Source organism: Geosmithia morbida (genome assembly GCF_012550715.1).
Source record: "Geosmithia morbida isolate 1262 chromosome Unknown scaffold_4, whole genome shotgun sequence".
Classification (NCBI taxonomy): Eukaryota; Fungi; Ascomycota; class Sordariomycetes; order Hypocreales; family Bionectriaceae; genus Geosmithia; species Geosmithia morbida.
The window spans coordinates 621,631-643,046 of record NW_023336191.1 but is presented as its reverse complement, the minus strand read 5'-3'; the positions used below and the strand labels follow the sequence as shown (position 1 = coordinate 643,046).

Sequence of the window (21,416 nt, the reverse complement as noted above, 5' to 3'; positions counted from 1 at the left end):
TCACTGCCCCGTCTCTATATGTTGCGCCCGGTCAAACCTTCCATTGCTACGATGATCGTATCACTGTCAGCTTTACCTCTCTCTCTCTCTCTCTCTCTGTGTGTGTGTGTGTGTGTATGTGTGTGCTAAGTTGTCTCTCCCCTCCCCGACATGTCAGTCATGGTAATATGTACTCGTACAGTGAGTGACGGGCCAACGTCACGCGACTGCCCACCCCACACCTGCATCGGACCGGCAGGGGGGTGGGCAGTCACTGGTTGCCAACTGGCGACCACCGACACCAACTGTGAACTGAACAGCTGTTGGCTGATGGATCACGGTCGCATATGTTACATACAAGTACATGCAGTATTACCCATGATGAGTTGACCATTTGCTTGTGCATGCAATGCCGCCGTTAACGGCATACCCATCCGTCAAAACACCACAGGTCTCTCGGTGGATGATGATACCGTCTGTTCTTCAAGCCATCATAGAGCAGGAGTAGCACCACCGCTCGTGAATACTACCTTTCGTATGGGTATGATTACTCCATACGTAAAACTGTAGATCACCTTCTCTTGTTGGCGTTGTGTGCCCCTGGCATGACCGCGGGGAAACCCGGCAGCCGACCGATCTCGATGGCGGGCCAGAGAGAAGGAGGGGGGGAGAGGGTGCACTCACAATCGCTCGCCTTCTGTTGACTCTGCCCTCTTCCAGGACCACCATAGAAATCAGACAAGATGCGCACATAGTCACCCTCCACTTTTCCTTCCCGCTGAATTTCCCACGTCCACGAAGACGAAGAGACAGCATGACCTCCTTGTTCCGGATACCATGACACCGCCCCCAGACGACGGGGGGCAGCAGCCCGATGACGTCCAATCCCTGCTCCGAATCGGCCGCGAAGCGCTGCAGCCTTTCCAGGTCCAGCACGGAGACGAGGAGTTCCTGGTACAGACATTCTGCCATGGGGCAGAGTCGGCAGCCGTCGGCGAGGACGTCGGACGGCTCGTCGACGAGAGTCTGCTCGCCGGCGCCGAGGCCTGGCATGCCGTCGTCGACTGCGCCAGGTCACTCCGACAGCAACACGCGGTCGACCCGAGCAGCCTCGACGGCGGAGATATACTCGAGTTCGTGTGGTACCTGCACAGCTGCCACCTGGAGCCCGAGCATGATAACCCGTGGCACGAGACGGATCGTCTGCTACTCTTGGCCGGGGAGCAGCAGCGCCAGGCTCCTTCTCCTTCTTTTTCTCGCCCGCGACCGACGCACCCGTCACCGTTCGGGGGTGGTGCCGCTACCGGTCTCCCCCGACAGCTTCGGCCTACTGCCACGGGACCGCGCACACGGCCAGAGAGGAAGGCGCGTCACGTCACGTCCCATTACTGGGACCCAGAGCTGGCAGACGACGACAGACCGACGTCGCCGACCAGGAGGTCGCCACTCCTCGATCGGCCATCTACGCAGTCGATAGGACGGCAGCTGTCACAGCCCGCTTTGCGGCATGAAGGCGCCCTGCACGCGGCGAACAATACGGTCCTGTCCCCGGCTGAGGTTGGCCAGCAGGATGGGACGATACAAGAGTCGGAGCCGGCCAAGGCAGTCGCCCAGACCACCAGGAGATCAGTGCTCTCGCCGTACTTTGCTCCGTCCCCGCCCCGGGGGCAGCAACCAGAGTCTGCTCCGAAACGCCGACCGCCGCGGGGGACCGTATCGTGCATTCCGTTCCCGCCGCTCGACTCGCCGTCGTTCGGTCTCGTGCAGGAGAAGATGGCCCACGAGCCCTTCTGGCTCCTCGCGGCCGTCACCTTTCTCATCCGCACCAAGGGCACGGCCGCCCTGCCCGTCTTCTACGGAATCAAGGAGCGGTTCCCCACACCCGGGCATATAGCCGATCCGGCCAACGCCCAGGCCATATTGCATACGATCCGCCACCTGGGCCTCGGTGCTAACCGCCTGGGGATCCTCCAGAAGTACGCGAGGGCCTTTGTCGACAACCCTCCACGTGCCGGAAGGGTGTATCGCGTGAGGAACTACTGCAGACGAGATATACTGCCGACGGGACCGGAGGCTGCCCGGCGGGATACGGGCGATGGCACTACAGGAGGGAGATCCGAAGACCTGGGAGGTCGCATGCCGACCCCGGGAGAAGAAGACGGCGACGGCGATGGCAGCCGAGATGGCCATGCCGAACCAGAGGCCTGGGAGATTGGACACGTGACCCAGGGGAAATACGCCATCGACAGCTGGCGGATATTCTGCCGAGACGAGCTGCTGGGCCGCGCAACCGACTGGAATGGCGGAGGAAGCGAGGCCAAATTCCAGCCCGAGTGGATGCGCGTGATGCCGAACGACAAGGAGCTGCGGGCGTACCTGCGTTGGATGTGGATGCGCGAGGGATGGGAATGGGATCCTGAGACGGGCGACCGCGTCGTCCTACGCCCCGACCTCGCCAGGGCCGTCAACGAGACGAGGGTAGAGTATGACGACAACGGGGGGCTGACCGTTGTCGAGCGACCGAGAGAGCTGTAGTAAGCAGTGCATGTGCTGCCTATTACTGCAGTACACAGTAACCGCAGTTCTGCTCTGCTGCGTCGGTGTCAATCGGGATCGATCGTACGATGCAAGACCGCAAGGGGCCAAGGATTCCTCCGTGGTGGAACGTGGGTGACGGTGCCGTGGACGCATCGGTCTGGTTCCTCGAGAATGTCAGACGAGGAAGAGGTTCCTCCAGTCCCGGACTGTGAGACGTCCAGAAGGGTATCACCATCAAGGGCAAGACTGCGGGTTTGGTCGAGGAAGGACAAAAGAAGGCGACGATCATGGTGGGCAAGCATGATAGACAGGGGACACGAATAGTCCTCCGCTGCACCCACAGACATCTGCCCTGCAGAACGGTTCCCTTTGGCGTGGGACTAGTTGGGCGCCGTCTGTAGAGGTACATGATGATAAGTATATTCAACGCGCACTTAAAGTGCAGGTACCTCTACGAAAGGCATCTCGGGATAGTGGGCATTGCTACTGTTCGTGTAGCGCACTCTCATCATGACAGAAAGAGCAGTCAAAACAGCAGTCGAGGGGGGGGGGGAAACTGTACAAAGCGAGGAGAGAAGGTAAAGAGCCGTTTTGCCTATATATGTTTTTTCATACTTTGCCGTTGTGGGCAGAAAAGCAGAGTTATCCTTGTGTGCAGACGTTGGCAGGGACGGTGTGGAGTACAACCATCCATGTAGACGTCAAGGTCGATATAAGCAAGCCCACGTGAGGAATCGAGGCGGGTAGGAAGAAGGTATCTAAGATGATATCTGGAGTTGAATGATAAGGGAGCATTTATAAGAACCCACCACGAATACGGTCGACATGCGTACAAGGTAGGTTAGGTGTTAACATAGTGGTGTTGAGTTCTTGTCTTCCCTGTTGTCGTGGCGTCGGACTCGACGGTCCTGCTGTCCAGTCCGCAGTCCGGCTTACCTAATCTACATACGACGTGACGTCCTATGACAGGAAGTACATGAGCTTCGCAGTGGAGAAGGGGGGCCTTGTGGGGGGGGGGGCCCATGGGGGGCCATGGGAGGGGTCCTCCGCTGTTCTTACAGCGTATGCTCGCCTGGGCAGTGAGCATTCGCCAGGCTGGAAAGAAGCTAAGAAACATGTTTGTATTATATTGCTACTCCGTACTCCTCGTTCAATGATGCTGCACGAACCGTTCCCTTTCAATCTGCTACGATGTGTATGTACAGACTACACGTACTCGTACTAGCGCTAGACTAGCAGCATAGCTTGACCGTACTCCAACACTCAGCCGTACTCAGCCGTATCACATCGCGTGAGCCATTCGTACTCGTAAACCTGAACGCGGGGGCCAAGAGCGACCCGTCGTTCCCTTCCCTTAATGCCGGGCGGCTCATACCTAGTATACCTCCGTTTTTTGTTTTGTTTTTTTTTTTTCCGATTCCTCTCTTCTTCTATTCACACGTGTATTGGAATTTACAGTACGGTACTACTCTAGCACCTGTGGCAATCGATATTACCACGTAATGATTCAACAGCGTCTCTCCTAGGAATACTCCGGTTGGAATCCGAGACAGGATATAGTCGGGCTGCATAACACCAGGAGTACTCCCCGGGAAATGAGAATACACGTCCTCATAGCATTCATTGCGCGGTCAATCAGACGGTGACAAGCTACTACTTAGCGAGAATTACCACCAGCAGACGTGTGTCTGGGTTTGGGACGCTCCTGCCACTCCCACTCCGCCGTGAGCGATCCTCAGGTCGTGCCTGCCAAGCGGGGACTGGGAAAAGTGGATACGTCGACCCTGCGTCATCACGGGATTTCGAAAGGACACAGTTGTCAGTTAGTACTGATGGTGAGCTCAGACACGGGGCGAAAGTCAACTTGAGCACCTTTTATAGTGGTAGCAAAACGAGACGAGAAACTTTTTCTGTCAATTCCTCTTGGATTTTTTTTGGATTCTTTCCTTTTCCTTTTGTCGGCTATCAACCTCCTCCTCCTCCTTCTCCTCCTCCTCCGCCGCATCCTTCTTCTTGAATTGAAAAAAAAAAAAAATAAGGTCAGGAAGAGAGAAAACAAAACGTGGGTCTCTCGAGGACGGAGAAAACAGCAGCAATAATAAATAGTAGACATTCATACTAGAGACGACAGAACAGCACAATCCCCGACAGACCGGCATACGACCTACGCACGCTGCTACCATTAGCCCCGTCCTTGTCCGTACCCCGTCGACTCCAAACCCACCACGACCTAAACCCTTGCGCGTGGTCCCCTCTTGCTCTCTTTCCTCCCCTCCGCCTTGTATTCTCTCGTCACTCGCTCTCCCGACGCCTAAACTCGCTCGACCGTCGCTGCGACAGCTCTCGGCTCTTTTCTTTTTTTTGTCCCCTGCTTCCTCTCGTATCCTTCTTGCCGACCGAGTGACAGATCGGTGGGACCGGACAATCATTCCTCACCTTGACCTACGAAGACACCTGTCGCGATCCGAGCTCAGCTCGGGGCCCCGAAACGAGAAAACAGAGGCAGACCCGGACGACCGCTCCCCCCTCGAAGAGAGAGAAGAAGAAAAGAGTAGAGGCACTCGACCCGTCTCCCGAACACACATCATGAGCCATCGCGGACCGGCCGGCTACGGCATCCCTAGCTCTTCCAGCCCCTACGGGGTTAGTCCCGAGCAGGATCAGACTCCCAACATATTCGATCAGCTCCGACCGTACACGGACAAGGCCGAGGACTTTCTTGACAGCGTCAGCGAGCCCATCAAGCCGTGAGTAGAGCTCTCCCCGGCTCTCGCCAGCTCGGCCTCTGCCAGCTCGGCCTCTGCCAGCCCAGGAAGACCCAGGATCCCATCATTTCGATCTGTCTCTACAGTAGGCTGACGCGGACTGACCTTTTTTTTTTTTCATCTTCTCTTCTCTCAGCTACCTCCCGGCCCTTGGGCGTTTTCTCATCGTCGTCACCTTCCTCGAGGACACGCTGCGCATCATGACGCAGTGGAGCGACCAGCTCACCTACCTGAGGGACTACAGGAGCAGTATGCCCATCTCCCCTCGAGCGAGCGAGGACCTCTCATTTCTCTCCGGATAGATAACTGACTGGCTTCCGCACACGCACACCTAGTCCCCACCGGCATCACCCACCTCTTCCTCCTCGTCAACATCGTCGCCATGGCCAGCTGCTCCTTCCTGGTCATCGTCCGCAAGCACTCGGACTACGCCGTCGCCGGTCTTATGGGTGTCGTCGTCACCCAAGCCCTCGGCTACGGCCTCATCTTCGACCTCAACTTCTTCCTCCGCAACCTGTCCGTCATCGGCGGTCTCCTCATGGTCCTCTCCGACTCGTGGGTGCGCAAGACCAAGGCCTTTGCCGGCCTACCCCAGGTTGACGAGAAGGACCGCAAGATGTACTTCCAGCTCGCCGGCCGCGTCCTGCTCATCTTCCTGTTCATCGGCTTCATCCTCAGTGGCCAGTGGTCCATCTGGCGTGTCGCCGTCTCCATCGTCGGCGCCGGTGCCTGCATCATGGTCGTTGTCGGCTTCAAGGCCAAGTTCAGCGCCACCCTTCTGGTCCTCATCCTCAGCGTCTTCAACCTCCTTGTCAACAACTTCTGGACTGTACGTCTTCCTCTCTCCGACGTCCCACCCTCTCTCGTGTCTTCCATCTACTGACAGCCATGTTACCCGCAGCTTCACGAGCACCACCCCCACAAGGACTTTGCCAAGTACGACTTCTTCCAGATCCTGTCCATCGTCGGCGGTCTTCTCCTGCTCGTCAACAGCGGGCCCGGCCAGTTCAGCATCGACGAGAAGAAGAAGGTCTACTAAGCGACTCCGATTCCTACCGGTATCGGAAGTCTCGTTCCCAGACTAGATCAGATATGTCTGCCCTTGAATAAACGATAGTCGACATAAAGCTACGAAAAGAGAACAGAAAAAGAAAGAAAGAAAAAAAGAGCACTCCGGGATGGATCAATTGGATCAGGGATGCGAAAGGATACAGAGGAAAAGAGGAAGGACCCCATTGCCAGCCCTTCACAGGAAGTAATACCATGCCAACAACAACAACAACAACCCAACCCCCCATATTGAAAGAGTCGTGTGACGCAGTGTTTCCGTCCAAGGACTTTCGGCTCATGGTGGCGCACATGGGTAGGATGAATGTATGACATAGGTCGCCGGGAAACCCCCAGAACCTGGGGCCGGATGATGGGGGGGGGGGGAGGGGAGGAGGGGAACCTTGGAATACAAGCGCAAAAAAAAATTGATGATACTCTTTTTTGAAGGACGTGAATCTGTATCATGACTGACACCAGCCTTGTGGTAATATCGAATCCCATCAGCCTATCATGACACATGAGCGGATTCTCAACCGAAGAGGAGGAGGCATGTACGAGTGAATGACATAACCTTGGGCAAGGAAAGGAAGAAGGAGAGGGAGAAGGAGAGAAAAAAAACACTCGTCCGTCAAGACTGCATAGCCAGCAAGGCTGAGAGTATCTAGTCCGGTTATATGTATTCGTACTCGACCCTCGTACAGTGTAACCTGCATGACCCACATGAGCGTGCAGGGATGACGGTTCCCACGAGAAGCCGAACGGCCAAAGAGGGCCAGGAGACATGTGCAAATGTGTGTGTATTGTATATATATATATATATATATGTATATGAAAACCCTTCTACAGATATGTATCAAAAATAAAGAAAAGCAAAACACAGATAAAGCAGGAAAAGGAGGGGGGAAAATCCCAACGAAAGATGACAAAAGATATAAATATATATATAAAAGCAGTACTAATACTTGATGTTATAACCCATCGTCCCTGATGAAACAAGAAAAAAGGGACAATGAAAATAAAGAAGAAGAAAGAGAAAGAAAGTCTAGAGAGTCGATACCATGTTGTATCCGTGTGTAAGTAGGCATCGCAGTGTAATATCTCCCCCCTGACAGTCTTTCCTTTACATCCATCTCTTTTTGTTTGCTGTTTCTAGTGTGAGGTTTTTGAAAATAGAAAAAAAAAAAGAAAGGCAACAAAAGCAACATGGAAAAAGAAACGAGTTCCCAATAACCATTCCTCAAAACGCCATCATTATGCCAAAGTCTGAAAAGAACAACCTATAAAGGTTGTCATCAGGGAGCAGTCGTCGTAAAAGAAAAAGGGAATTTTTTCTGGGCGAAAAAAAAAAAAAAAAGTCCTTGAATCATCATCATGTCAGAGGCAGAAAAATGGAGTCGACAAAAAAAAAGATGAAGCGGTTGTCCCTCTCATCAAAGCACTCTCGCAAATGTCTGAGTCTTCTTCTTCTTCTTCTTCGTGCGTCGTGTCGCCTACTCTCCTCGCCGTCGTCTTCCCGAGAATAGTTTCTGGTCGACGAGTCTACTTCTCGACAGGTTTCCGTAGAGCTTCCATAATCTCTCGAGAAGAAGGATGGGTTTCTTCCGAGGCACAGACACCTCCACCACCACGATTTCCTATGACGAAGACGACACCTTGCGGGCGGCCGACGAGGCGGTGGCCGACATGGCACCGTGGTGGTGGCTGTTGCTCCCGACGCGGCCGCTCGTCTTGCGGACGCCCGAGTCCTTGGTGCGCAGGGGCGACGACGAGTCGGCCGACCCGCGCTTGCTGCCCCTGACCTTGGTCATGACGCTGGGCGTGCTGGCGACGCGATCCACCGTCTTGGGGCGTCCCCCGCCAATGTTCTCGGCGTCGTGCGACGCGTCGTTGTCGATGACGTACACGGTCGACGTCGTCTGGCTGATGGACCGCACCTTCTCCGTCGTCATTCGGCCGGGCGACTGCGACTGCGACGGCTCCTTACGGCGACGCACGCGGAGGTGAAACTCCTCGTCCGTGTCGTTGATGGGCCCGCCGCTCTCCTGCGACCTGCGCTGGTGGTGGCGCATCGTGATCTCGGCGTCATCCTCGAGGACGGCCTCCTCCTCTACCGTGGCGTGCACCGCACCACCTCGCTGGTAAGGGTGGTGGCGGTCGGCACCGGCACCGGCCCCGCCGGCGGCGGCGGCAGCGGCGGCGGCGGCGGCGGCGGCACGCGACGAGCCCTTGCGCGGCTGGCCGGGCGTAGGCGCGGGGAGGTAGTCGTCGTGAGCCGAGGCGGCGACGTTGCCGCGGTCCCCGTCGACCTCGCTGAGGGGGGTGCGGTTCGATCCGGTGCGGTGGGGGGGCGTCGAGGCCTGGGCGCTGCTGCGGATCGACGATCTCTGCATGGCGCGCGCCGGGGTGCTGGGCACGGCGTGGGCGGCGGCCATCTCCTTGCGGAGGCGGCGCTCGATCCTCTCCTCGACCCACCACTCGCGGAAGGTGCCTTGGTTGAGGTGCAGCCAGTGCTGCTGGGGTCCGACGACCATGCCGGGGCGCATGAAGCGCATGAACGAGATGACCTCGTTGGCGGTGAAGCCGTGGCGGTAGATGAGGTAGGCGCCGATGAGGCAGCCGGTGCGGCCGAGGCCGGCCTTGCAGTGGACGGCGATGCCCTGCTTGCGCACCGTGATGACCTCGTGAGCCAGGCGGATGAACTTGCGCACGGTGGGCAGGGCCGGGCAGGTGCCGTCGTCAAAGATCATGTCAAGGTGCTGGATGCCCAGGGCCTCAAAGTACGAGGGCGAGTAGAGGGGGGAGTTGAGGCGGACGACGAGCCCGACGTTGCGCTCCGAGAAGTGCACCAGGACGTTCTTGAAGGGCTGGGGGAGCGAGTCGTGCGAGGCCACGGCCTCGAGGGTGCGAGGGAGGGCGTCCCACAGGTTGCCGTCGTCCTCGGTCAGCTTGGCGACGGGGCCGTGCTGCGGCGAGGCGAAGGCGAGGAAGTGCGGCGTGATCCAGTTGAAGTCGCCGTGCTCGACCCGCTCGTACCTCTCGTACATGTCGAGGTCGAAGTTGTCGAGGTCGCAGCACTTCTCCTCCTTGGCCTTCCACACGCCGTAGACGACGTCCTGGACGGTGATGCCGTAGTCGGCCTGGCTGTAGCCGGCGTCGCGGAACGGCATCAGCGGGGGGTCGACCTGGGCCACGGGGGCGAGGGCCAGGTGGGGCGGCCAGTTCTGGATGAGGACCATGTAGCAGGCGAGCATGCAAGCAGCATTTGCGCGGCCTGTAGGTCGAAGGTTGGATCTGTCAGTAACCTCTCGTCTTCCTCTCATCCTTTCCTGCATCCTCTTCCTCTCCCTCTCTTTCTCTCGCACCTCCCTCTCTCCCTCTCTGGGGCGGCAACGGAAACTCACTCCTAGGGTCGGCATAGCTCCAGAAGACGATAGGACGGTCCTTATTCTCCTTGGCACCGAGGATGTCGTGAAACTGGATGGCGAAGCGGTACAGGTGACCGATGTGCAGAGGCCCAAAGTCGTGGTGGAAGGCATTGTACAGGAGGCTATCGTCGATGGTGAAGTAGCAGGGGATCTTGGGACGCGGAGCGGCGGCCTGCTGGGCGGCACGCTTGCGCGGTGAGGCGGGAGGCTCCGGGAAGGGGAGGGGTGCATCCTCCTGGGGAGGCTGGATGTACGAAGCAAGGTATAGACGGTCTGCCGTGTGCGTTGTGGCAAAGATGGTGTTAGCAAGGTCCATGGTCTGCATCTTGTTGTCGTGGCTGTGTTTTTGTTGTTGTTGTTGTTGTTGTTGTTACTGTTGCTCCTCCCTTGTTTACCCTCCCAACCGCGACTTGGGAGATAAGAGGAAGAAGAGAGCGTTCAGAGAAAACAAGCGAAAGGGGAAGGAGGAGGAGGAGGAGGAGGAGAGGAGGAGGAGGAGAGGAGGAGGAGAGAGGGAGAGAGAGAGAGAGAGAGAGAAACTGACCCGGGATGTACTCGACGACCTGACCCACGGGACCGGAGTGCCTGGATACACGAGCCATGGTTCTGCTCATGCTGCGTCGTCCGGACCGAGGTGTGCAATGAGGAGAAGGGAGAAACGCGGTGTGATGATGGATGATCTGAGGTGTGCAGTTCTTCTCCTCTCGACGACGCAGAAGGATTTCCGAGTGTCAAGCTTGACTTTCTCTTCCTTTTTCTTCCTTCTTCCAAGAGAGAGGGATGGAGGAACGGGTCTTGCGTGGTCTTCGACGGGTAAAACAGCGTCCTGTTCTGATTCGGCTTGCTGGCTTGCTTGACTTTTGGTGTGTGTTGTTTTCGAAGCTGGCTAGGGATTCGTATAGAAACAAACAAGAAAGGAAAATAGATAGATCGTCACCCAAAAAAAAGAAAAAAAAAAAGGAAGAATGCCAACGAAAACCCGCAAAGACAGAGGAGGAAGAAGGAGAAGAAGAAGGAGAAGAAAGACGGTCAGGTGTTTTTTTAATATAAAAAAAAAATAAATGAAAAAAGGGTAGAAGGAGGAGAGAAGAGAGGTCGCTGCTATTTGTTATGATGGGTGTGCGTGACCATGTTTTTTTGTATGACGGGGGGGGGAGGATAGCGAGTGGGTACCCAACAAGTCAAGAGAGATCCTTGTAGTTGTACGGAGTAGCTGTTGTTGTTGTTGTTGTTGTTGTTATTGTTGTTATTGTTGTTTGTTGTTTGTTGTTGTTGTACCCCGTAAGCTGTACGCCTTTACTGGTTGCTGGTCGGTAGCTGCTTCCGTCCAGGGCTACGTAGGGACCTACCCGTACGGCATCACAGGCGTTCCAGCGCCTTCGCATCTTCCCCGTCAGACCGCCAGGTGCCCTGGAAACCAGCCCAAGACAGGGCCCTTGGCAGGGTCCTCGACAGCAACGGTCTACCACGGTCCACCGGTTTCACCCATGTGCAGCAGAGGAGTAGAAGCGTGCTCGGCACCTACGGTGTGTGTGATCCGTACCGGTACGTGAATTCCTAGCGGTGATATGCCCATCCGGTGATGATCCCTCTGGGAGAGTACTCTATATTCTGTACAGATCACAGGCTGCCGAGTCATCTGTAACCGAGTACGGAGCAACGCAATTCTGATTTCTGTCATCACCCCCCCCCCCCCCCCCCGTACGGAGTAATAACAGCAGATATTACAGCCCCTACTCCGTGAACTGGCACGGATCCACTGGTAGCCATGGCAACCTGGTCATCGGCCCATGAGACCGGTCGTTTCACTTGGGGGGATCTGTGGCTTGAACCATCCGCCACAATTCAGCTCTTCCTCTCTCCAGCCACAATTATGCTCTCTGCCTGTTCCAGGCTTATCAACTCGTGTAATCTGCAATCTGTAATCTGCAATCTGCAATCTGCAATCTGCAATCTGTAATCTGTGCAGATTACACATTATTAATATCATTACCTCCCCTACCATCAAAGCACCTTTACTGAACCGCATCAACACACGGTCCGATAAAAATATTATGATATATATCAAAGATTCCCCTCCCAAATCATCTCATTTCGAACTTGACATACCCGGCACAGAAGAAGCAAAACAAAACAAAACAAAAAGTTCTCTTGATACTATTCTTTATCTCTTATATTATCTTTTTTTTTGGGGAGGAGGGGCTGTTTTATTTCTATTGGTTTAATTTTTTTTTTTTAAAAAAAAACTCTTTCATCCTTACACGCAGACGGTATAATGAATCATGGCTTCATCTACAGAGTCACAATTTCCCTGCGCAATGTACGGGGGGTTTTTCTTCTTCTTTTTTTCTCTTTTCCCTTTCTTCTTCTTTCTTGCTTTTACGCTCCTCGACTCTACTTCCTACACACGACACACCCTCTCATCTCACCTCTTTCCCTATCCATGACTTGATTCTGATATTATCCAAACCTCCCACAGATCCATCGACATTCCCTTCCCGACAAGACGTCTGGCAACGTCCGCCCTGGAAGCGATCCAGGTAGACAAGGAGCTCTCACCGCTCGTGCACAGGGTCCTGTCTATCCGTAGATGGGCAGCAGCCGGTCCTGTCGAGGCTCAGGCTCAGGCTCAGGCTCAGGCTCAGGATCAGGATCAGAGTGAGAGCGGGAGCGGAGGTGGGATTGCGACTACGACTGGGATCACGGCTGCGACCGAGGACCACATTATCCTCCGAGCAGACTACCGTGCCACCACGAACCGCATGCTTCGCGTAGCCGTCAACTCGTTCATGGAGAGTCTGAGGCTGGTCGTTGACGTCATGGAGGTCCTGGATGTCGATGTCTTGGAGGGGGAGAGTGAGTGTGCAAGGACCGACGCGGTTGCTACGGTTGCTACGGTTCCTACTCGTACAACAGCTTGATCACTATGACGAAGAAGTTATCTGGGGGGGGGGGGGAGAAAGGAAAAGAAGAAGAAAAGACAATATAAGCACGTACGCACACGCGCATACGCACACACAATTGCAGGTACTCACAGAGCCCAAGAATACGGTGTAATACTGTATACTCGTATATTCAGCTCCCATTGACCATACCCATCGTCAAGGCTGTCTACGTGTACATCAAAACAACAGCTCACCAATGTTTTTTATGAACATATATATATATATATATATATTTAAAAAAAACCTAGTTTGCGAGACATGAAATCAGAGACATCGAGAGGCAAATATAAAAAAAATTCCCATTTCCATTCCCATGATATAAATCCGTAGTCTTGGCATTCTTGACACATGATAAAGTAAATCAATATAAATGTATATAATATATAAGATGTATATATATTCCATGTATGTGTATGTTTGTATTTTCTCTCCCATCCATCATCTCCTTGAACCCATTTACCGCATAATACCACTCTATCCATCCCTCCAGGGTATACATATAGAAGAAAGGTCATGGAAAAAAAAAAGACCAAAACAGAAAGAAGACGAGACCAACACCAAGAAAGGAAAGAAGATATACTCAAAAAGGAAGGGAAAAAAGAAGAGAAAGAAAGAGAGAGAGAGAGAGAGAGAGAGAGAGAGAGAGAGAGAGAAAGAAAAGTAAACGACGGATAGTCAAAAAAAAAAAAAAAAGAACACGGAATAACATGTAGCAAAGGAAAAGAAGAGGGGAGAAGAGGAGGAGTAGAGGAGGTTGGGGAGGAAAAAAAAAAGAGAGAGAAGAAAGGAAAGCAAAGAGAGAGAAGAGAAGAAGAAAAAACAGAAAGAAGTAGATGAGAGACGGGAAAAGAAAGGAGACTGCTACGTCCTGACCTTGTCCAGCTGCTCCTTCAACATCTCAATCTCCCTCTTCAGCTCTGCATTCTCACTCGTAAGCTGCTGCATGTGGATGATGGCCTTTTCCACCACACTAGCCTTGCTCGTCGTCGAGTTGACCTGCTTAGCCGCCTCCTTCTCCCTCTCCTTCTCCCTCTCCCTCTCCCCCTCCTTCTCTTTATCCTTCTTGATGCCGCCGTCGCCGCCGTCGCCGCCGGCCTCCTCGTCCGGGCCGTTGCTGCCCGGCGGCTTGTGCTCCTCCGGCAGCAGCCCGGCCATGACCTGCAGCGCCGAGTTTATCCGGTTGCGCCTCCCCTGCTCGGCGATCTTGTGCGACGTCCGCTTCGACGTCAGGTGGCTCGACAGCTCCGACGGGTACGTCACCCCCGGCACCTGGTTGCCCTCCAGTATGTTCTGGTAGTTGGACTTGGACATGAGGAGCTGGTGGGACGCCTCCGGCATCTTGGAGTCGCCGCCGGGGAGCAGAGGCTTGATGCTGGGCGAGATGCGGGGCAGCAGCGCTGGCGACGCGTGCGCCGAGCCCGTCGACCGCTTCCTACCCGTATGCGGCGCCACCTGCGGCCCGAGCTGTGGCGTCCTCCGTGCTCCGCTCGGCCCCCCCGGCTGTATCATGGGGCTCTGGCTAGCCGATGCCGTCCCCGACCGGCGCGGCGTGGCTGCCGGCGACGGCGGTGGCTTCTGCCTCGTCGGCGGCGCGGTAGAGGTCCTCTCTGTCGAGGGCACGATGCGCGGAGACTCCCTCGGTGTCGGTGTGGACGATGCCGACTTGAAGTGCGACTCGGGCAGCTCCAGAGACTCTATACTGTCCGTGGCCGTCTGCTCGTGCTGCCCGACTGCGGCCTTCTTCGACCTGGACGCTGGCAGCCGCATGATCGAGGCCGGTGTGGCGGGGTGGGCCTGGGCCGGAGGCGTGCTCCACGGCTCCGACGTCGAGGGATCCGAGGTGACGTGGGCGTTGGCCGCTCCCTGGGGCCGCATGTACGGCGACTTGCCGGCGCTGCCGGTACCCTTCCTGCTGTTCGACGGCTTCCGCGACGGGACCGGCGGCGGAGGCATATCCGTCAGGTTCTCGGGCGATACCGAGGCGTTCTCCTCGGAGCCGTCGGTCAACATCGACGCCGCAGGTAGCGGCAGCATGGTGCTGTCATTTTCGGCACCGGGGGGGAGCTGGCCGTGGCTGCCGGTCTCGTCGACTTCGCTCAGGACGTGCGACACGATGGCCGGACTGGGACCGGCCTTCCTACGCTGAGGTTTGGTGATGGGGGAGCTGCGGACGCCCTTGGATCTCGACTTGGCCGCGCTGTTCTTGCGGGCCTTCTTGGAGAGCTCGAGGGTGGCGGCGGCGGCGGCGGCGGCGGCGGCGGCGGCAGGCTCGAGGTCCATGGCGACGGGGGAGTTGTCGGAGTGGGTGCTGGCGTCGTAGACCGAGTTCGAGTCGTTCTGGGCGTGGAGGGCCGGCGAGGTGAGGGGGCTGAAGTAGGCACCGGGCATGGCGAACGCGTTCTCCACGCTGAAGTGGGGGTCCAGAGGGGTGACGGCGGGGGAGACGAGCGGGGTGAAGGCCATGTCGTGCCGCTCCTTCAGGGGGCGCTGGTGGAGGGAGCTGGAGTCGTACAGGTCGTGAGCCTGGGGGAGGTGATCGGGATGGCTGTAGAAGTGGCCGCTGCCGGGGGGCATCTCGAGGCTCTGGGGGGTCGGGGGCACCGAGTGGTTCTGGGTGGTGAAGTAGGCGTTGCGCTGCTCCTGGAGCTGGCGCTGCTGCTGCAGGAACTTCTGCTGCTGCAGGTACTGGATCTGGGCGTCGATCGTCGAGATGGGGTCGGTGTTGGGGGCCGAGATGGGCATCATCTGGCTCGGGACCGTCGTGGTTGGCGTCGCGGTCTGCGGTGTCGACGTCGTAGTCAGGGTCATGGAGTCAGTCGAGTGCGAGTGCGAGTGCGAGTGGGCGTGGGCGTGGGCATGGCCTGGATGCATCATGGGGTTGGCATGATCTTGAGAGGCCATGAGTGTCTGGTTATCCGAGCCATTCTGGAAGGAGTTGAAGTCGAACTGCATGCCGTCGCCGATGTTTGACATGTCGAGGAAGTGACCGAAATCATCGTCCGAGGCCCCGCCCATGTGGTGGTCCTGGCCGTCCCATCCACCGGAACTCATCATCCTGTCTCGATTTTTCCACTCTTCTTCTTCTCTTCTCTTCGTTATTCCTTGCTCTCTTCAATATAGTTTTCCAATGCTTCTTTCAATCGTTTGTATCACCCTCAGGTCTTAGTATAGTTGTCAAGCGAGTGAGCGAGAAAGAGAGAGAGAGAGAGAGAGAGAGCGACAAAACAAAACAAAAAAAAGAGCGACGCAGAGGAACAAGTGAGGGGAGGAGGAGAGGCGGCCTCAGCCGCGAGAGAAGCGAGAAGCGCGTGCAGATGAATTTGGATGGTCGCTATGGCCTCGAGACGACTGCCGGTGATGGGAGAGAATAGAGAGGATAGGGAGAAAGATGTCGTCCGCGCTCTTTTCCTCTTCCCCGACCGGAGGGGAGAAAAGTCGAGGAGCGGGCGTGGTGGTGGGTTCTCGGCCTGGTATCAGCTAGTCAGGAAAACGTGGTGGGTGCGGGTCGCTCTGCAGAAGAATGAGGATTTGTGGACGAGCTTGGAAGTAGTCGTGGGGAAGAAAGTATGCAGAAGAATCCGTGCAGAAGCAGACAGGCAGACGTCGGCCGTTCTCTCCGCGGGAGGCTGGGAGGGTAAGATGAGCCTAGTATGAGTAGAGTAGTCGTCGTCGTCGTCGTAGTAGTAGCACGGAGAGTCTCAGCCGTATTAACGTACGAGCAGTGTGATGGTATAATACATAGTCAGTACAGTATTTTTTTTTTTAGGCCAGAGAGCGGTCGGTGGATGGGGATGGTCCGTGTGGGTGGCTGTAATTTTTGGTGGGGTCGATGAGGTGGAGTGATAATACTCATAAATGGAGCACGAGTCAACAGTAATACAGAAAAAGAAAAAAGAAAAAAAAGGGCGGGGGTCGGATGGATGGATAGATCGTCTGTTCGTCTGTTGACGACGGGTCGTTCGAATCGAAAAGGTACACACGTCCAATCAAGAGAGATGGAGGGGTTAGACGGAGGGGGGGAGAGAGAGAGAGGGAGGGAGGGAGGAGGGGGAGTTGACAAAGAGATGGAGAGGTCACTCGTAGTTGATAGGAATATCTCATTGGTCAGAGCTGGACGATTACTGTAGCCGTGTAATCTGTAATCTGTACAGATTACAGATTACACGCTACTCATACGGCGATGATGCACTCGTAATGTCCCGATACAGGGAAGCCACTGATACTAACATCACTAGCCTTCTGGGAGACCAGATTACTGTACAGATTACTAAGTGCCGTGTCGCTGGCAAGTAATGCAGAGTAATACTTACTCGCTGTGATGCTCCGTAAAGCAAGACTCGTGCGTCTCCGAGAGCGAACCCTAACAACTGACTATCCAGAATCTGCTCGCTCTCATGATACTCACAATGGACCAACACACACACACACTCACACACACACTCACTCACTCACTCACTCACTCACACTCGCACACTCGCACACAAGTACAGATAGATTACATCGAAGCAACATTGTCTTGAAACTGACCACTAAGCAACCCATTTTGCTCCCGGAGCGCCGCCATCTGGGCAGAAAACAAGAAAACATATAAAGTACTTTTTTTCTTCTGTCTCAATTCCCCATCTTCTCTTCTCTCTTCCAATATCCAAAGAAAAAAATGTGAGAAGAAGCCCAGTCATGTCCCAACACTGATACTCCCATATCAATAATAATAAATTACCACGAGGAACAAAACAAAAGACGTGGTGGTGTCGACAGCATGTAACGGTAACAACAACAACAAGACTGAAAAGAGAGAAAAGAGAGAAAAGGAAATGAAAGGGGAAATAAATTTGTTCAAGAAATGACCATGCTGACAAGCTAGCGTAATGCAAGTCGAAAGTAATAGTAAAATAGCGAGAGGGGAAAAGAGAGAGGAAAGAGACATGGAAAGAATGAGGTTAAAGAGAGAATAGAAGATATACCAGTGAGTGATGCCTGCTGGCGGGTGAATATGTGCGTAACATAGGATATGTGCAGTCGGGGATTCTTGCAAAAAAAAAAAAAAAGGGGGAGAAAAGGAAAAATGACGATGCATAGTAGGGCGCGGACGGAGAAATGCTGTTTGTCCTGGCTCGTCTTCCTTCCCCCTCTAGAGGAACAGATGACCGTGAAAGATCGAGAGGAGAGATCCTGCAGCAATAGCAAAGGGAAAAAAAAAAAAAGGAGGGGGGGTATCCATCACAAGGGCAGGTGCAGGTAAACGATAGGAAAAGAAGAGAGAAGAAGAGGCAGGGTATGTATAGAGACAGAGAGAGAGGGAGAGAGAGGGAGAGAGAGAGGTCGTATCAGACCTCGGACCATCATCACCTTTGGGGTTGGTCGCCAAGGTTGAGCCAGCTCATGTCGGATGATTTCGATGCCTGGACGAGCTGAGGCTGTGTGCTCACGCCGCTGGGGACTGGCCGCCTGCCACCCGGAGGGTTGAATGAGCTCGCATTGCTCGTGCCTCCGTACTCGTACACGCTGCTAGGCGCACGCTCCGTGCCCCACACCTTGGACTGCTCGCCAGCGTAGGACGGCACCCAGACGTCCGTCACGCTCTCGGGGATGCCGCTCGAGTAGGCCCCCATCGAGGCGACCGAGTTGGACCGCTCAATCTTGCCGGCCACCCCCTCGCCGAACGGCAGGTCCTGATGGCCCGTCACCACCGGGCTGCCCGAGTTGACACGGCTCATGGCTGTCAGACCCTCAAAGTTGAGAGGCGGTACCGTGGCCGAGTCCTGCGTCACCCGTGGGTTGAGGTTGCTGGTATTGGCGTTGTTGGTCATGTTGGTGTCAACCGTCAGCGAGTACTTGGAGCTCCTGTCCGTGTCCGTCGCGACCGTGCCGCGCTTGGCACCGCCACCACTGATCCCGATAAGCATCTTGGCGCTGCCGCTCGACCAGTACTTGTTCCAGCCCGAGCTTCGCCTGGTGCCGTCCCCGGATACGGCTGCGCCGCTCCTCTGTTGAGGCGGCACCGCAGCCACGCTGGTGTCCACATACGGTCCCTTCTCGTAGTCCCTCGTGTCGTTCGGGTCCTCCTGGGGAATCGGCTTGCTGATGAGGCTCTTCATGTCCTTGTAGCGCGAGGCGGCTGGGCCCTCGTTGGCCACCTTCCTGGGCGCGCCCGAGTTCTGCTGATTGGCGCGACCCATGAGGATGGCCATGGAAGAGTAGGAATCCGACGAGCCAGTCGGTCGGTGACCACGGATGTTGCCAGCAGGGGGGTTCCTGAAGGCCTCGAAATCCTTCTCACCGCCGCCCTCCCTGTCGTACTTGGAGCCACCGGCGGCGGCGGCGGCGGCGGCGGCAGCGGCCTGCCTGTCCTTGTTCCTCCGCCGACGGAGAATCAGGAGCACGAGAACGAGAACGGCCAGCAGACCGAATATCGACCCCAGGACGATGCCGAGGATCGTGTTGGACGGAAGGCCATCATGGCTCGACTTGTCGGCCGATTCTCCACCTGCGATCGACCCAGGATCGGTACTTGTGGCGGTAGCAGACGAGGATGTCGACGTCGACGACACTGTTGATGTCGCGGTGGAGGAGGATGTCGTTGATGATGATGATGACGATGATGATGACGAGGTGCCAGAAGAGCTGACATCCTGGATCGAGGATTCCTTCTCGGCCAGGACGTCACTGGCATCGAGCCAGCTGTTGTCGTAGGCATCAAACATGGACAGGGGCTCCTCGGTGCTGCCACCGGTAAAGACGACAGTTCCGTCCGAGCCTTGAGCGATGCCGTAGTTCTCGCGCGTCACGGTCGATGCCATGGTCGAGTTGTAGTCGGGCCAGTCGCTCTCGGTCGACTGGCGCTTAGTCAGGGCAGGAGATGAGCTGACGGGTTTGCCCGAGCCGTCTTGGAGGACGAATCGTTTCACGTCGTTGGGCGACACCGTCATATCAAAGAGGTACAGGTTCTCGGAGCTGTCTCTGCCCTTGACCAGGGCACCCTGGATCTGGGTCGTGTCCTTGGCAATGGGTTCGGCCAGGGTGGCGCCGGTGTTGGTCCAGCCGCCAGCCGTCTTGAAGACATATACTGCCGTGTTGGAGGCACTGCCGCCGACCATGATCGTTTCCGCGTCGCTCATCCGGAGCAGTATGGGGCGAACCGAGTTGGGGGCCGCCGACGGGTAGCTATCGACCTGGTAAGGCTCTGAGGTGTGGATGGTGAAGGTCTCGGCGGTGGGCACCTCGTCGCCGCTGGTGGACCCAGCAAACATGAGGATCAGGTCGTCAGACTGGATATACGAAACGGCGTGGAACCGCCGGTTCTCGATCATTGAACCTTGGGGCGTCACAGTCTCCCATTTCCCGGTCGAATAGGTAAACTTCTGCAGGCCGGTGGTTCCTCCGGTTCCTCCAACCACCCAGAAGCCTGCATCGTCGGAATCGGAGGGCGTGGTTCCGACGCAGGCAGCACCCTCAACCGGCTCGCCCATGGCAAGCTTCTTCCACTCTGCTCCCTCCTCCATGCTGAGGGACTGGAAACCGTCGGATGAGTAGACGTAGAGGGTGCCATCGCGGATGGCGGCGCAAGAATTGTCGATCGAGATCGGAGGCTTCGGTTGTTGAGGCATGATGGGCGCCAGCTCCCTCAAATGTAGGGATATTTTGCCCCCGGGGACGAAGAACAGCTGGGAGGCGGTAGCTTAGACGAAGCGTGCTCACAGTTGCATGACGATGATACCGTGTAGCCTGAACGGGGTATACGGTGTCTGCTTTCGGCAGATGTCGTTGAGCAGTAAGTGACTTCCTCTCTTGTCCAATATCAGGAAGGCGAACCCGAGACCAGACGGACCGTTGCGGTGGCCGGTAAAGAAAATCAAGTATATCGATATCGTCTGTCGCGTGAGAATGCGCGTGCCAGCAGCAACAGCAACGGGAACAAGGGATGGCAAATGTCGTCGGCGTTGTTGAGCGGGACTGCTAGCGGCGACGCGAAGAGGACAATATCCTAACTGGCATCCGTTAGGCTCGATGCCAATGTATGCCACAAGCCAACGTGGGGAACTGCAGAATATCGTTCTGGGTGCACTCTGGGCCAAAGGGAGAGAACGAACCGGGTAAGAAGAGGAATGTGAAAGTGCCGTTCCTGGGCGGGTCAATAGACAGGAGTGAGACCAAGATGGACCAATATGTCGATATAGTCGCCTTATTCGTGCCAGACGGGAGCGCCACGAACGAGATGCAAAAGAAGGAAGGTGAGCAGGAAGTAAAGATGGAAAACGAGAGAAACAAGCAAAAAGCTAACAAGGACACACACACACAAAAAAAAAAAAAAAGGAGGAAGGGTGTATGCGTATGGCAGAGACGCAAACAAGGGAAGGGAAAAGAAACAAGATTTCGGGAAGGAAGAGGATGGGTGAGAGAGGGAAAGAGGAGGAAGAGGAGAGAGGAGCAGGAGGTACAGGCAGGAGGAGGAGGCGGAGGCACGGCGCTTGGAGAGAGGCTAGGAGGAGTGTCCGGACAGGTACAGGCGTAATAATGCCGGGATATGGACGGGTACGAGAGAGTACGAGTGCTACGTCGTACTCGTCCGTACGGAGAGAGACTACAGAGTACATGTATCGTAGAGCAGTACTCGTACTCGTACATTGAATCGAAGCCATGTCACTCGCACTACAGATATCACGATGGAGTACATACATGTATGAGCCAAGGAAAAGGAGGCAGGGACCCGAGGC

At 55.7% G+C, this 21,416-nt stretch overlaps 5 protein-coding genes across 5 annotated transcripts; 2 read left to right on the top strand and 3 right to left on the bottom strand.

Moving 5' to 3' along the window:
- Window positions 1-816: 816 nt before the first annotated feature.
- GMORB2_5671 (uncharacterized protein) lies at window positions 817-2,514 on the top strand (the record flags this gene model as incomplete). The annotated part of the gene is made up of 1 exon (XM_035467641.1): window positions 817-2,514. The coding sequence occupies one exon, from the start codon at window positions 817-819 to the stop codon at window positions 2,512-2,514; it is 1,698 nt and encodes a 565-aa protein (XP_035322607.1).
- Window positions 2,515-5,103: 2,589 nt separating this feature from the next.
- On the top strand, window positions 5,104-6,321 carry GMORB2_5670 (ER-derived vesicles protein; the record flags this gene model as incomplete). The annotated part of the gene is made up of 4 exons (XM_035467640.1): window positions 5,104-5,264; window positions 5,419-5,531; window positions 5,618-6,111; window positions 6,184-6,321. 4 exons carry the CDS (start codon window positions 5,104-5,106, stop codon window positions 6,319-6,321), a joined length of 906 nt encoding a protein of 301 aa, XP_035322606.1.
- A 1,645-nt stretch (window positions 6,322-7,966) lies between these two features.
- Window positions 7,967-10,359, bottom strand: GMORB2_5669 (uncharacterized protein; the record flags this gene model as incomplete). The annotated part of the gene is made up of 3 exons (XM_035467639.1): window positions 7,967-9,603; window positions 9,734-10,030; window positions 10,302-10,359. 3 exons carry the CDS (start codon window positions 10,357-10,359, stop codon window positions 7,967-7,969), a joined length of 1,992 nt encoding a protein of 663 aa, XP_035322605.1.
- A 1,953-nt stretch (window positions 10,360-12,312) lies between these two features.
- On the bottom strand, window positions 12,313-15,756 carry GMORB2_5668 (Helix-loop-helix DNA-binding domain; the record flags this gene model as incomplete). Its single annotated transcript, XM_035467638.1, has 2 exons — window positions 12,313-12,585; window positions 13,861-15,756. The coding sequence occupies 2 exons, from the start codon at window positions 15,754-15,756 to the stop codon at window positions 12,313-12,315; spliced, it is 2,169 nt and encodes a 722-aa protein (XP_035322604.1).
- A 2,291-nt stretch (window positions 15,757-18,047) lies between these two features.
- Window positions 18,048-20,309, bottom strand: GMORB2_5667 (uncharacterized protein; the record flags this gene model as incomplete). Its single annotated transcript, XM_035467637.1, has 2 exons — window positions 18,048-19,169; window positions 19,365-20,309. The coding sequence occupies 2 exons, from the start codon at window positions 20,307-20,309 to the stop codon at window positions 18,048-18,050; spliced, it is 2,067 nt and encodes a 688-aa protein (XP_035322603.1).
- Window positions 20,310-21,416: the final 1,107 nt, after the last annotated feature.